The sequence below is a fragment of the Urocampus carinirostris genome, chromosome 3 (assembly GCF_059441175.1).
Source record: "Urocampus carinirostris isolate Australia breed hairy pipefish chromosome 3, RoL_Ucar_1.0, whole genome shotgun sequence".
NCBI classification, from domain to species: Eukaryota; Metazoa; Chordata; class Actinopteri; order Syngnathiformes; family Syngnathidae; genus Urocampus; species Urocampus carinirostris.
Genome location: NC_142351.1, coordinates 12,479,696 through 12,494,025, shown reverse-complemented (window position 1 = coordinate 12,494,025; position 14,330 = coordinate 12,479,696). Strand labels below are relative to the sequence as shown.

At 38.4% G+C, this 14,330-nt stretch overlaps 1 protein-coding gene across 2 annotated transcripts in view; it reads left to right on the top strand.

Moving 5' to 3' along the window:
• LOC148368716 (metabotropic glutamate receptor 4-like) overlaps positions 1–14,330 on the top strand; it is a 197,063-nt gene that overhangs the window by 171,250 nt on the left and 11,483 nt on the right. For both annotated transcript variants that reach the window (XM_088330734.1, XM_088330735.1), the window contains exons 7-9: positions 6,466–6,666; positions 9,147–9,283; positions 10,735–11,670. In XM_088330734.1, the coding sequence (XP_088186860.1) occupies positions 6,466–6,666; positions 9,147–9,283; positions 10,735–11,670 (1,274 nt within the window). The remainder of the gene's footprint in view (positions 1–6,465; positions 6,667–9,146; positions 9,284–10,734; positions 11,671–14,330) is intronic.

Genomic DNA, 14,330 nt, shown 5'->3' with positions numbered 1-14,330 from the left:
TTTTATTCATCTTAAAATACTTTTTATTTAATTATAAAACATTGTAAACATCTTTTATAAAATCAAAGTCATATTTATTTGTATAGTCTCACAGGGCTAAACAGGGCATTACAGACTACAGACTATTATTACACCTTCCCTTGATCTAAAACCTACACGAGGCCAAGGAAAAACTTAAAACCCCAGCATGAGGAAAATAAAGAAACCAGGATGAGCACAACGGATGTTGGAATACACAGATATCATGAGATAACATGACACAGAGGTCAGTCCTAAGTTAAAGAATATAAGTGTCTTTTAGGCCTAGATTTAGACAGTTCCACAGGGGTTGCAGATCAACTCTCAGAGGTCAGAACATTCCACAGCAGCAGATGGAGAACACTCTCGAACCGGCCGATCTCTTTTTGGGTCTTGGGATCACTAGCAGACCAGAATTTTCTGAGCAAAGGCTCCAAGCAGGAACATAGGGGGAATTGAATCTGAAAGATATGAGGGGACTAGTCCATGCATAATTTTGTATAATACCAACAGAACCCTAAAATCATATCTTAAGCTGATGAGGAGTCAATGCAGGTTAGCAAAAAATCAAAATCAAACTTTCTTGTGTTAGTGAAAAGCCTCGTTGTAGCATTTTGTACTAGCTCCAGTCTCTTGATGATGGATAGTGGGAGACAAGAGAGTAGTACATTACAGTAATCAAGACCGGTGGGTAACAAATGCATGAATCATAATTTCTGCATCAGACTGATCCAGCACTGGATGAATTTTAAAAATGTTGCAAAGATGGAAAAAATGCTGTTCTAGTAATATTCTTAAGGTGTAACTGGAAGGACAGATTAGGGACACCTGGATAATAAACCAAGTTACTCTGGGTGTGTCAATGATCAGATCTGTGTTTGTGAATAAGTCATGTCATTTAGATGGACCAATATTCAAAAGTTACTTGTTTTCACGGTAGAGGCACAAGTAGTCAAATGACAATTGTCTTTTTATCTCAGTGAGGTAAATTTCCAACATAACGTGGGGCAGATTCCTCCATTGGAAGATCTGTCAAGTTTCATCTGGATAGCAATAGAAACTGATATAATACTTGCGTGTAATTTTACCTAATGGAAGCATATAGATACTTAAAAGAAAGGGACCATGTATTAAGCCCTGCGGAACTGCCATTACCTTTGAGAAAGAGGGTATTTTAGCAGAGGCAAGGGCTACTTTATATTTCAGTTAGCTGTTGCACCAGGTCTGACGGAAAACCTCAAGCTTGGTAACACGCCATTTCATTAAAAATTCCTGCAGTATTCTTTAAGTGGTCCAGGTTTTTCAGTAAACCAAGGCGTGTGTCTTTTTGGTTAGGATATACGTCTTACGGGGGTAACAGAATCCAGGAGTAATCAAAGCAGCATTAAAATCATCAAGGAAAATCAAGGAAACGATGCTTGTACCCCGGTTAAAAAATCGAAGAGGGCAGAAAATGTACCGGGGCAAATATCGCGGCTCCTAAATTATTTAGTTCCTTTATTACAACATTTACTCAGCGACTTAAATTTAAAAGAATAATTATCAGAGATAACGCTAGTATACGGTGACACCGTCACATTTGTAGTTGAAACTCCTCAAGTCCAGTGTGTTTCCATCTTTATGAGTTGGCATACAAAATAATTGTTTAAAGCCAAATGTATCATTACAGACCGAAATGCGACAGTAAATGAACTGAGTGGGGAATTCATGTGAATGTTAACGTCCCCCATAATTATCATTTTGTCTGCATAGGTTATAAAGTCAGACAAACCGAGTATGGTCTTGGGGCGCAATAAATAATCACAAAAAAATTGTCTGTGAAATAGAGGAGGACCACATGACAAGTGCCTAAAATGCTCAAATGTAATAGAGGCATGGGAAGTAAGCTTAATGAATTTTCATATATATTAAATATAAATATTTAATATATTCTCTTCAAAGAGCGTGCTACATAAGAGCTCTCATAGTTAGGCTTCATTTAGTGCCAAAATTTAATCCGGTCTCAACCAAGTTTCACAAAATTCAATCCGTCAAAATTGTGATCACGAATAAGATTATTAACAATTAAAGATTTGGAAGCAAACGATCTTTTATTCAAAAGACCAGGTTTCAGATGTGCTGAGCCCTTTACTTTTTTGGAGTCTTTGTAGTAATTGCCACAAGATGTCGTAGTTCGGCCATGTTGTGTCTCAGACAATAGCAGGGGCTGTTATAGTTCCCTACCTTACCCGTTAAGAAGCCCCTTACCTCAAGGGGTAAACAAAAAGATCTTCCAAACACATCGTTATTTGCCTCAGTCCCTGGCCAGCAAACACTACTCGATCTACTGTTGATTGCCATAGTTTCATAACTGGCGCTTCCCCTGGTGGTCTTGCCACATCTAAAATTGCTGTGTTGACGGGTACTCCCTCAGCACCCCACCGAGAGGCCGAAATAAGCTTCACACGCTGACCACTTGGCACCGCAGCTCCGAAGTCCACCACAATATTTGCAGCTTTTAAAAAGTCTGGACCTAGTATACAAGAGGCACAAACATCCGCCACCCAGGCTGAAAGAGTTGTTGTTAGGTCTCCCAGGATGAACACAAATGTCAATTTTCCTCTCATCCGAGATGTTTCGCCGGTCACGGTCCTCACTTCTGTGAAGGTCGGTCTTAAGACGGATCCCACTTGAAAAGATGTACGGACTCACAATCGAGGCTGAAGACACAGAGTCCACCAGGGCTGTGGAGGAAGGTCCTCGATCTGCAAGCAAACATGGCTGGGGTCCCCAGTGTTCATTTTACCTATGAAAAGTGATGGGTCCCGGGGACTCGCATTCTCAAAAATCTATGGATCCCAACAGAGATCTATGGGTCCCCAAAATTTAGTGTTATCGAGGTTGAAATTGTAAATCGGCGACAAATATATAATATAAATCTTTATATTCATTCATTTTTAATCATCACAGTTTATTGGTAATACAGATCAGTTATCACTTCAAGATTTTCCAGTTCACAACAATATTTTACATTATACAAAATAATATTGCTGAAATAATTATATTAATCTATATTATTTTGTTTATTTTCTTTCATCGAATCGTTTGCTTCAACACACTAGTTTTCCTTGCCTCCACGATTCTCCGAAGAATTTATCTGCTTTTTTCCTGCCGGAAATATTGCTGTTGTTATCACTTTCTGCATTATGTTTCGACTTATTACTGACACTGAAGAAATTACCAATTTTGTGTTGATTTTCACCTAATTCTAACTTTTTTTTCGGAGGCATACTCATACCTGTCAACCTCCATGGCTCCATGCACTTACAAACTGTCATATTTTCCCTTACAAAATACAAAAAAATCAGCATCAGTCAGCGACAGTGCCAATCACATGGCTTGCATTTCATTTGACCACCCTGAAGTCCCAGCCACTAAAATAAATTGCGCTTTATAAGCTTACAACTCCCCTTACCGGAGAACTTGAGCGCTTTAACGGCACGCCATGTAATCTGCGCATATTCGCGCTGGTCACTCCTAGCAAAGGTGAAGGCTAAGCGGCTAACGGCGTTATAAGCTTTCAGTACCGTCCGTAATCATGGTAAATGTTAACTCTCTACCAAACAAGACCGATTAACTGACTGTGCTGCTGAAAAACAGCAAAGCGTACAGGGAGTGCAGTTTGCTGTGTTTTACAGAAACGTGGCTCACGTCTAGCATCCCGGACGCTAACGAGGAACTACCCGGCTACCCGGCTTCAGCGCTGTTAGGGCAGACAGAGACACAAATGCCTGCAGGAAGCGGAGAAGGAGTACTCGCTATCTACGTGAACACGAGGTGGTGTAACCCTGGGCACAAAGATTTCCATCTGCTGCAGGGACGTCGACCTTTTGGCCTAGTGTGTGACGTCATCCACTCCGCTGTTGCTAGACTACAACACGGCACCCCGAGACCATCCTGTTAATCTGTTAATAAACAACAAAAGGCTACTGCTGGAGGGGTGAAAATCCCTTTGTGGATGAATAAAGTATCTATCTATCTATCTATCTATCTATCTATCTAGCTAGCTAGCTAGCTAGCTAGCTAAATACCAGTGTTTTGGCAACCGCATTTGGTGCAGTTTGATGTAGGCCTGTCAATCGAAAACTTGGCGGAGTCTTGCTTTACTGTTTGCCAAGCTCCCTCGAGTGGTAAACCGTCCATTCCTTTAAGCCTTCCAGACGAGCGGCAGCAAATCCGAAACTTCTGACACCAATGTAATTCCCCTCGATGAGATCAAAAGCGGCAAACAAAACAAAAATATAATATCATGGACAGTTTTACTCATTGTGCTTATTGTTTTTCAGGAAGTATATTTTAACATATAACTCCTTTTAAATGTTTTTTTTTTCTGTTCTTATAGTTGAAAGGGAATGTGTCGGTGGACTTAAATTGATAAATTCTTGTTCCTTGTCCTGCTTCTTTTTAGTTAACTTCTTTTGTGGAATTATATTAAGCCCTAGAAACCTCCAGGGCCTTTTCACTATTATGAAATCGCCACACGAAGCAGGCGACGACAAGATCAGCATAACAATAACAGGGATACGTGGACCAAGTATTAGTCTCATAAAAAGGGGCAGCTTTTAAAATGAAATGTCCATGCAGAGATAACGATGACTTCCACACGACTAAAAAGACTTGCAGAGGCAATCCTAGCGCCACTTTTTAACATGGAGTTATTTGATCCTTTTATGTGGCTCTCTTGATGGTTTTAGCTACAGTTGAAAACGGAAAGTAAAAAGGGAGGTCGGATCAAGGATACCCAGTTAGCCGAGGCGCTGGTTTTCTCACTGTTTTGTGACACAATTTCATTCACAATGTATCTAAGAAATTTGCAACTTTATTTTACTCTCGGCTGCGACATGTTGCTCGTGTCAACATTTCAGCCTTAATCAGCTTGCTCATGATGTGAGTGAGGAAACGTGCATTTCCTAGATGCGCTCGAATGAACTTATCTTTCATCTTTCTTCGGGTTTGGTTGAGGTTTAGACTCTACCTGAGTCATTCTTACTTTCACCATTTTCATGCTGCGCCAACTTACAGAAAGAAATGAAAACGTGCGCTCAAATAAATTCTTCCTTTTTCATCTTGTGTTCCTTCCCGAACAGCTTTGGTAAAAGTAAGATAAAAGCAGCTAAGTGCAGTGAAAAATAAAGCTCTCCGGACTCTGTTGTGTATTGTTAACACATACTATAAAGAGAAAATATTTAATGTACACTTCAAGAATGTTTACATGTCTACAGCCACAGAGGAATAGACTAGAAAATCAAAAAAATATTTTTTAACTATATTTTCTAGAGTTAAGACAACCCAAAGCAGTATTTGTTGTTTCCAAAGTGCAATATCAACCATGCACCAACCAATCTTACCTGCACTACAAATTGAAAGTATTAAATTAAATCAGCATTTTAAAAATTGTAAAATTTGGTAAGAGGTAAAATTGAGGCAAAGAGTCGTATTTGAATAACTCAGAAATAGTGCTGATTATTAAACAGTGGTAACATTTAATTTTTTCGGTTACTCACAATTTATGGGTAGTTGTTTTTTGCACTAGCTGTGACTTATTTTTCGGTTAATTTTCTGTCAACATTTTGTTTTTAATTTAATTTTTGATTAGTTATTTCTTAAAATGAACCACCATCTCTGCGACTAATTGGCAACCGGTATAGGGTGTCCTCTTCCCACTGCCCAAAGATGGCACGGGTGGGGTCCAGCAACCCCCTTGACCCTAGTGAGGATAAAAGTGGTACAGAAAATAGATGGACGGTTGGATGAAACCCCAACCGGTTTAAACTTTGAGGTCATTTTGATTTTTTGAAGAAAATCACAAGTGCTCACTGTCTACTGAATTATAAGTGAACGAATCGAGTACAACTTTATAACGTTTCATTGCATTGTGTAATCCATCATGACGATGATCTTTGGGTTTTCTGAAAATCTTTATACGTTATCAGAAATCTGGTTAGTTTTCGAATAGGAAGGTGAGACAGAAAGTTTGGCAGACTGAAGTTATTAGAATTATTTAAGTAGATATAACTTTGTTACACAAACAATATCGGCGTTCAAACAAATTTTTCACAAAAATGTTAGTTACTATCCTTGTTGTTCTCGGGCACAAAATGTTTATCGAGTGTGGTTTGTTGATTCATACTGATAATTCTAATCATCTATCCGATAAAATCGAGATTTTTGTTTTGGGCCATACTGTCCAGCCCTAATCTAAGCTAATGTAACACTCTTTTATTCATTTTATTTAGCACTTAATGTGGTAGATATAATGTGACAAGATTAAAACGGTGAATAGTATTCTAATCCTGGATTTTGAAAAAGGACAAAGCCTTTACTGTGCAAACAAGTTATAAATTGTGTTTTGTTGATGTTTGTTGCTGCTCATTCATGTGTATAATTGTTGTCTACTTCAATCACTAGATCACGAGAGGATTGGTAAGGATTCGTCGTATGAACAGGAGGGAAAAGTCCAATTTGTGATTGACGCAGTTTACGCCATGGCCCATGCTCTACACAACATGCACAAAGATCTCTGCCCAGGGAAAGTCGGCCTCTGCCCCAAGATGGATACCATCAATGGCACAGTGCTGCTCAAATACATTAGAAATGTCAACTTCTCAGGTCTGTGTTCATATTTATGGTTTGGACGATGTGTATAAGCATTAACGTGTGTGAGTTTGGTGTTCTATAAAGTTTTGGCTCCTGAAGATATAGCGATACCTCTTGATTTTAACTGCTTGACATACAAGAAATTGGTGAAACAAGTTGTCCTTCGAACAAAGCTCTTGCCTGACATATGAGGAGAAATAAAAATTACGAGATCCTACTCTCTGCTTTTTTCTCCACATCTGCCAAGCAATCAGATTCAAAATCCCCATCTAAACAGTCCAAGGGGTCAAAGGAAGAAAAATCTTCCGCCTCAGATTTTCCCTCAATGACCAAATGCAATGCTTCATCGGCTGAGTATTTTCTTTCCATTCTGCCCAATTCAGTATTGGTAGGTAATGGTCGCTGGGTTGAGTTGGCCCCTTTTATCAGTTTTACCAAAGAAGTCACAATCCACTCGGAAATTAAACAGCTAGCCAATAACAGTTGAGAGTTGAACACATTTTCCCACAGGAATAATTCAGATGTTTCTTCCCCACCAATCAATCAGTCGTTTATTTTGGAAGCAACACAGGTTAAACACACCCACAAGTGCTTTAGCATTTCTGAAAGGCACACACGCAAATAATGTGATGAAAATTGTTAAATCGACCACATTGCTTGTTGTCACAAGAGACAAGCAATCACTCATGCTCAATTAACTATTCAAAACAAGCTCCCCCAATTCTTCACCTTGGGGAAGTACTGCAGGTTCTGTTTATCTTCTCAAATAAACCAGATTCTAAATATTGGGACTGTTATCAGGCTTCTGTGTTTCTTACTGATAGGATGACTAAGGCTTGATTCACACCACATCTTCTGTTAGAGTGGTGTTTCACCAACAATAATTGTTGGCTATTCAATACACACAGGAATGGATGCATTCCACCGCAAGCCTTCTGTTTCTTTCGGACTGCCTCGTCTGAACTTTTTTATAGCAAAATGAATTACACATGGTGGCAATACAATCAGATGTGAAATGGAGCGATATATCCGTCATCTGTAAAAAAAAAGAAAAAAAAGCATTTTGCTAAACAAGCCAAGACTTTAGATCAGTTGGAAATTGAAAATACTAAAAAACAACCTTAATAAGTTAAACATGGAAATGTTAAGTGATACTAAAAGAAAAGTGTATGGTAAAAAAGCCAAATTCCTGGATATATCTAAGTGTATCAAGAATGAGTGGAATGTTATTGATTGCAGGTTGAGTGAACGTCAGGGAGTTATTTTTTTTCTTTTTTCCTAAGAGAAACATAACAATTTTACCTGGGGGGCAAATACTCTCCCTCCCAAAAAATATTACTAAGCTCACATAAAAGTTTTATTGGTACTTTCCTACGTATGATGCATTTAATAATTTACAATGACTTTGTGTCATATTTGTAGAAATACCCACCACTCTGTGCCATTTAGTTCAGGGCTCATCCTCTTATTTATTTAAACTGTTTGTTTTTCCTTTTTTTTACACTGCTAAACAAAAAGGGGAAGGGTGGGTTCACCCAACAAAATTGCACTGTATCCCACAAAAAACGTTCTGCTTGGTTTATTATTTGTGGGGCAATAAATACTTTTAAAATGTTGTGAGGAAAAAAACAAAGACTTTGATTAATGTTGTACATTAAGATCTGTCTCCCCCTTCCCTAATCCCAGTGCAGATATTTTGGACACGCAACAAATGTGGTGATCATGGATGTCTCTAGGATGGACGCATATCTGTACCAGATGTAGTGTGAATCAGGCATCATATTCTTACTCTGCTGGTGACCCTTATGATCAATAGTTTTACTATTTTTAACAGTACATGGCTATATTGGTACAGCTTAACTGTCTTATCAATTAAATAGCATATTTCAGTTCAACATCCTGTACAATTCTGATAAAGTGTGATGACATGGCATCTTGTGAAATTAGTTGAGATGTTATCACAGTAGATCCAAACTATTGAGAGCCAGCAAGTTAAGAGCTGGGGATCTTTTTTTTAAGCTTTTGCAGTTCTCAGCGAAAACGGATGAAGATGCTGACGATAGTTCGTTTTACAAAAACAGCGACAGATCAGTGAACGTTGATTTTTTGTGTTCTTATTTCAGAATTTGGCTATTGTTCAAGGAAATTCTAAAGATTTGTTCTGTAAAAGAAAGAAACAAAAGGAGGGATGAGAGCTCAATAGATACCTCAAAGTGGTAATTAGAATCAGTGCTCTTGTTTGTCTGCACTCTGAGGACAATCTTGAAGATAACAAGCAATTGGGCAATGGGCGGAATGAAGGCATGTGATGTGGTACAAGAAAATGAACAGACAGCTGAGTTGTCAGCATCTATTTTGTCTTATCATTTACTATAAAAGCTCTGCAGAGGGATGTAATCTCAGTTCCTAACAACTACATTCAATTTCCAATTTGTAAAATTCTGAACCATGCACAGTAACATGTTTTTCTTTTGTTTTTGTGTCATCTTCAGGAATCGCTGCAACGCCTGTGGTCTTCAATGTGAATGGAGATGCCCCTGGTCGCTATGAAATCTACCAATACCAAATCAAAAATTACAGCACAGAGTATAAAATCATTGGCCACTGGACTGACCGTCTGCACTTAGATGTAGGGTTCACACTTTCAGGGTACATGGTCATAAAAATCAACACTCTAGATGACATGCTGAGCTAACAATAGCAAAAAAATTATAATCTGAAAGAATGAATGCTGTCGTCAAAATTGTCAAAAAGGCTGTATGGTTATTTAAGAATTGATAAAATCTTGTTTTGTTTTAACAGTAAAATAAAACTCACATTGGTGCATATGCTAACATCAAACTACAACCAGAAGAATGAACAGAGCTAATTTTTACAGTTATGAATCATTAAAATGCAACCCCGCAGGTACTCTATTTTTGTTGCCGCACATGGAACAGGTATTCTACTGAATTATTGCAAACATCAAGGTACTCTATTTCTTTTGCTGACGGAACAACATACCCAGAAAGGCCTGGCAGAAATCTGCCATATGAAAGTTCATAAGACAATGTATTTAAACTACATTGTATATATTTTTTCAATTCACAATTCCAATAGAAGTCACTGGATAATGAATAATCTAAAAGTATGCATTCACGTTAGTACAGAAAGGAGTTACTTACAGTGTATAGGTTATGAAACAGTACCCTTCAAATCAGAGAACAGTCTGACTGTATCAAAATTCAGTTTTTAGGAGCACTCTAAATGAATCACTTACATGCTTTTTGACATACGAACCACACTCTATATGCACGTGTATCATTCATGTCTTGCCTACAGTTACACAAATAGAGAAAAAATATCCTGGATGGAGGAACTGCAGTAATTGCACTCTAGGAATCAGGCCATTTGAATGGGTATACATGCATGAGTAATCAGAAAATTAAAGGACGAACCCAACCATTTCAATCGGACTAAGACCATAATCAGATGCGTGTGCCCAGTAATAGCTTCACAAAACCTGGATACCGGCAATAGTCAAATTTCAATCAGACTATTATTGCCTTTAAACATAGCCAATGAATATAACTGGACATCGTGGCTGCTCACTATTTGCTTCAATTTACCATAGTGTTCAATTATTCCTTGATACTGTTTAAATAATCCACATTTTAGCAGTTTTTTAAGGAAGCATTGCTTTAGATTCTACTATGACATTCTAACTTAGTCCCACAAAATTCTCATTTTATGGTTATTTCAATCGTCAAATCCAATATGACTGAGACGCTTACAAATCATTCCAAAAGGGGCCCATTAGTTTCATCGTGTGTGTGCAGCAGAATATTAAAGATATATAGGAAAGAAATATCTCCTGGCAGTTTGTTGCTCCTGTTTCATTGTAAAAATATTAACATATATAATAACAATATGTCCCTCCTCACTTCAGTAATAACACATTCTAATCGTATGATAAAATATCTTAGTGTGCAGTTAAGACATACTAACTAAAAGCAAATTATCCAACTATCAAAAAAAAAAAAAATCTAAGTCTAGGTTATAGCATTAAAGAATGATTTCTGTTTTTCCCCCATCCAACAGACAGATGAGATGCAATGGCCAGGTGAAACACACGAAGTACCGTCCTCCATTTGCAGCCAACCCTGCCGTCCCGGCCAGCGTAAGAAAACAGTGAAAGGAATTCCATGTTGTTGGCATTGTGAGAACTGCGACGGTTACCAGTATCAGGCAGACACCCACACGTGCAAGATGTGTCGCTTCGACCTTCGGCCCAACGAGAACCACACTGGCTGCGTTTCTATTCCCGTAGTCAAACTGGAGTGGAGTTCCCCTTGGGCTGTCATTCCTGTGCTCATTGCAGTCTTGGGCATCATGGCAACTGTGTTTGTGGTTGTTACCTTTGTGCGCTACAATGACACTCCCATAGTCAAGGCTTTAGGTCGAGAACTGAGCTACGTCCTCCTGACTGGGATCTTCTTGTGCTATGCCACGACCTTCCTCATGATCTCTGCCCCAGATGTATTCATATGCTCATTGCGCAGAATCTTCCTTGGCCTGGGTATGAGTATCAGCTATGCAGCCCTGCTCACCAAGACGAATCGTATCTACAGAATTTTTGAGCAAGGCAAGATGTCAGTCAGCGCCCCTCGCTTCATTTCCCCAGCCTCCCAGTTAGTCATCACTTTCACTCTGATTTCTTTCCAACTCCTTGGGGTGTGCATTTGGTTTGGCGTCGACCCGTCTCAGGCCATCATTGACTACGAAGACCAGAGAACCGCTAATCCTGATATGGCCCGCGGGGTTTTGAAGTGCGACATATCAGACCTTTCCCTCATCTGTCTTTTGGGATACAGCATGCTCCTTATGGTCACCTGCACAGTTTACGCCATCAAGACCAGAGGGGTTCCTGAGACCTTCAATGAGGCTAAACCTATCGGCTTCACCATGTACACCACTTGCATAGTGTGGCTTGCTTTCATCCCCATCTTCTTTGGAACTTCCCAATCAGCAGAAAAGGTACATTGGAATTTCAATGAAACAATTCAACACAAAACTGTATTTTTTTTCTTCTTCTGATTATCAGTAACAGTAATGTAGAAATTGTGCAATGGCAGCAAGGCCGTCGCTTTACTTATTCTTGATGAAGTGAGTGTTCCACTTGGGTTTTGACATTTGTGAACAAACTTGCCACATATGTCAGACTCGTATTATGCTGCTACGATGTGTCTCTGCAAGGATTAATGGTCTAAGAGAACGACTTATTGAATCCTTTCTCTTACTTTAATTTTTTGTTAAGCGCCAAAACACATCAAAACATTTGTAGATATGATATCAACAGGTGCACTAGTTTTAAACAGCAACTGGTTGAATATAATAAGTAGATTCTTTTTTAGTTATTAAAACTTGTTTAAATTAAATTTTAAAAAAGTATGTAATTGTGTTTCAAAAAATTACATATAGAAATAAGATTTTACAACACAATTATGGTTGCCCAAGAGGACCGCAGTTCTGTAATGTTGTGCTAAACGTGAAATCCTGAAGGAGTTCCTAAAAATTTGTTCCAAAGACAACCATTCATCTAAACCAGGGGTGTCAAACTCATTTTAAGTCGGGGGCCACACGATAGAACAAACATTCTGTTGGGGGCCGGACTAGTAGATTAAAGAGAAATAAAAAAGGGATAAAGAAATAAGAGAAAGAAGGAGGGAAAAGAAGAGAGAGGGTGGGACAAAGAAAGAGAGAGAGGGAGAAAGCGTGAGAAACAAAAGAGATAAAAAGAGAAGTCGTGAGAGAGGAAGAAAGAAATCCAAAGAGAAATAGAAAGACAGAAGGAGAGAAAAGAGAAAAAAAAGCACGAAGGGTAGGAAGAGAGAAATAGAAAACAAAGAAAAGGAAAAATGAAATTAGAGCAAAAGAAGTTAAAAAGACAGAGAGAGCGAAAGAGACAAAGAGCAAGAAAGGAAAAGAAAAAGAGAGACACAGAGAGTGAAAGAGACAGAGACAGAGAGGGGGAGTGGGAGAAAAGGTGTGGAAGAGAGAGAGAGAGAGAGAGAGAGAGAGAGAGAGAGAGAGAGAGACAGAGAGATAGAAATAAATACAAGTACAGTGTCTTTGTGAGACGGACCTGGCTTTGACAACATCAAGTTGACATATTTCAACCTGCAGTTTGTTTTTCGCTTGTGCTTCTCTGAGTGTTGCCTCGCGGGCCGGATTCAATCCCTTGGTGGGCCTGATCTGGCCCACGGGTCGCCTGTTTGACACCTGTGGCCTAAACTCAGAATTTTGTTTTATGATGTTTTTGTAGATTATCATTTAACAAGCAAATTCCATTTGTTTTTTTTTATTTGTTTATCCTTTGCCATTTTGAGAGTTGGTGTCAGAGGATGATTAAATCAATTTTGCTCAGATTCAGTGAGCGACCAATCCCTCACACTTTAAAGCGAAGCCATGATTGGTCATTATCTTGCAGCCACCCAACATAAATAAGCAAACCAGTTGAATATCGCTTCTTATTCTACAAAAACAAAGTGATTTTCAGAATAGGTTGGGCTTGGTCTTGGTCTTGAAAAGGGCAAAATCAAATGTTAAACCAGTAAGAGTCAGAGAATCACGTGTTGCGGTGCATTTTCGATATGGCTGGGAATTTCCTTCCGATGATTTTAGATTCTTTATATTTTTTGATATTTTTTAAAATTACTTTTCCAGAAAAAAAATATCATTTTTTTCATTGCCCTTTTTTGTTTTGGCTTGAAGTGGTTTAGATTCCCTACGAATGATCACATCTTTTGTCAGTTGGTGGATATACTGTATGATCTAGTTGGACTCCAGTTGTTGAAGTTCCACCAGATGAATATTTTTGCCTTAACTGGTGGGGTTCAAAAATGCCTTCTGATTCAATCAAAACAAGCTTGCAACTGAAAAATGATACTAAACATAATCCCCCAAAGATGTATTCTAAACTGATGCATAAATCATTTTAAACAGAATACGCAAGTTAAAAATATGTCCAAAAATTGCACATACAATATTGACCCTTGTCCATAATACAAAAATATGTTTTGTTGATGTGCCACGACAAATAAGGAAATTTAGTTTTGAATGTTCTACATTTCTAAGTTTCTGTAATTATGATTTGTTCCCCTTTTTAAGGCAGATTTATGTTGGCTGCAGAAAGTGGATACTGGTCCCCTTGCAGCCAATCTAGTTTCTAGTTTGTTTGACATCTTACCTTACTGACATCTAGTGGCTCTCTCCATTTTATGTCCTAGCTTTTATTCAGCAGCCAAAATATTAGCTATGGTTGTCTTAAAGCTTCTATGTGGCTTGGCTAAACTAAAGTATACCAGCTCTCACTGTACAGTGCAATGCAAATATGGGTATTGCTAATACCAGTGGTATTGTGTAGTTTGTTTTTTAAACTTTTAACACAATTACTGCCAGCTACTACAGCTAATACCACTCCAACAACAATAAAAATATATTAGCAGCTTCCAGTCAAAATAGGCAACATGCACATTAGGTTGTGATTTAAATAAGTACAATTCTATGAATAGAGAAAACCCCCATTTTCAATCATTTTATTTTATTTTTGTATTTTTTGGGGGTGTTACAGCATAGAACTGGAGGAAATGTTGCACTTCGATCTCCGACGCAGCAGTTAAAATTATTTTCAATCA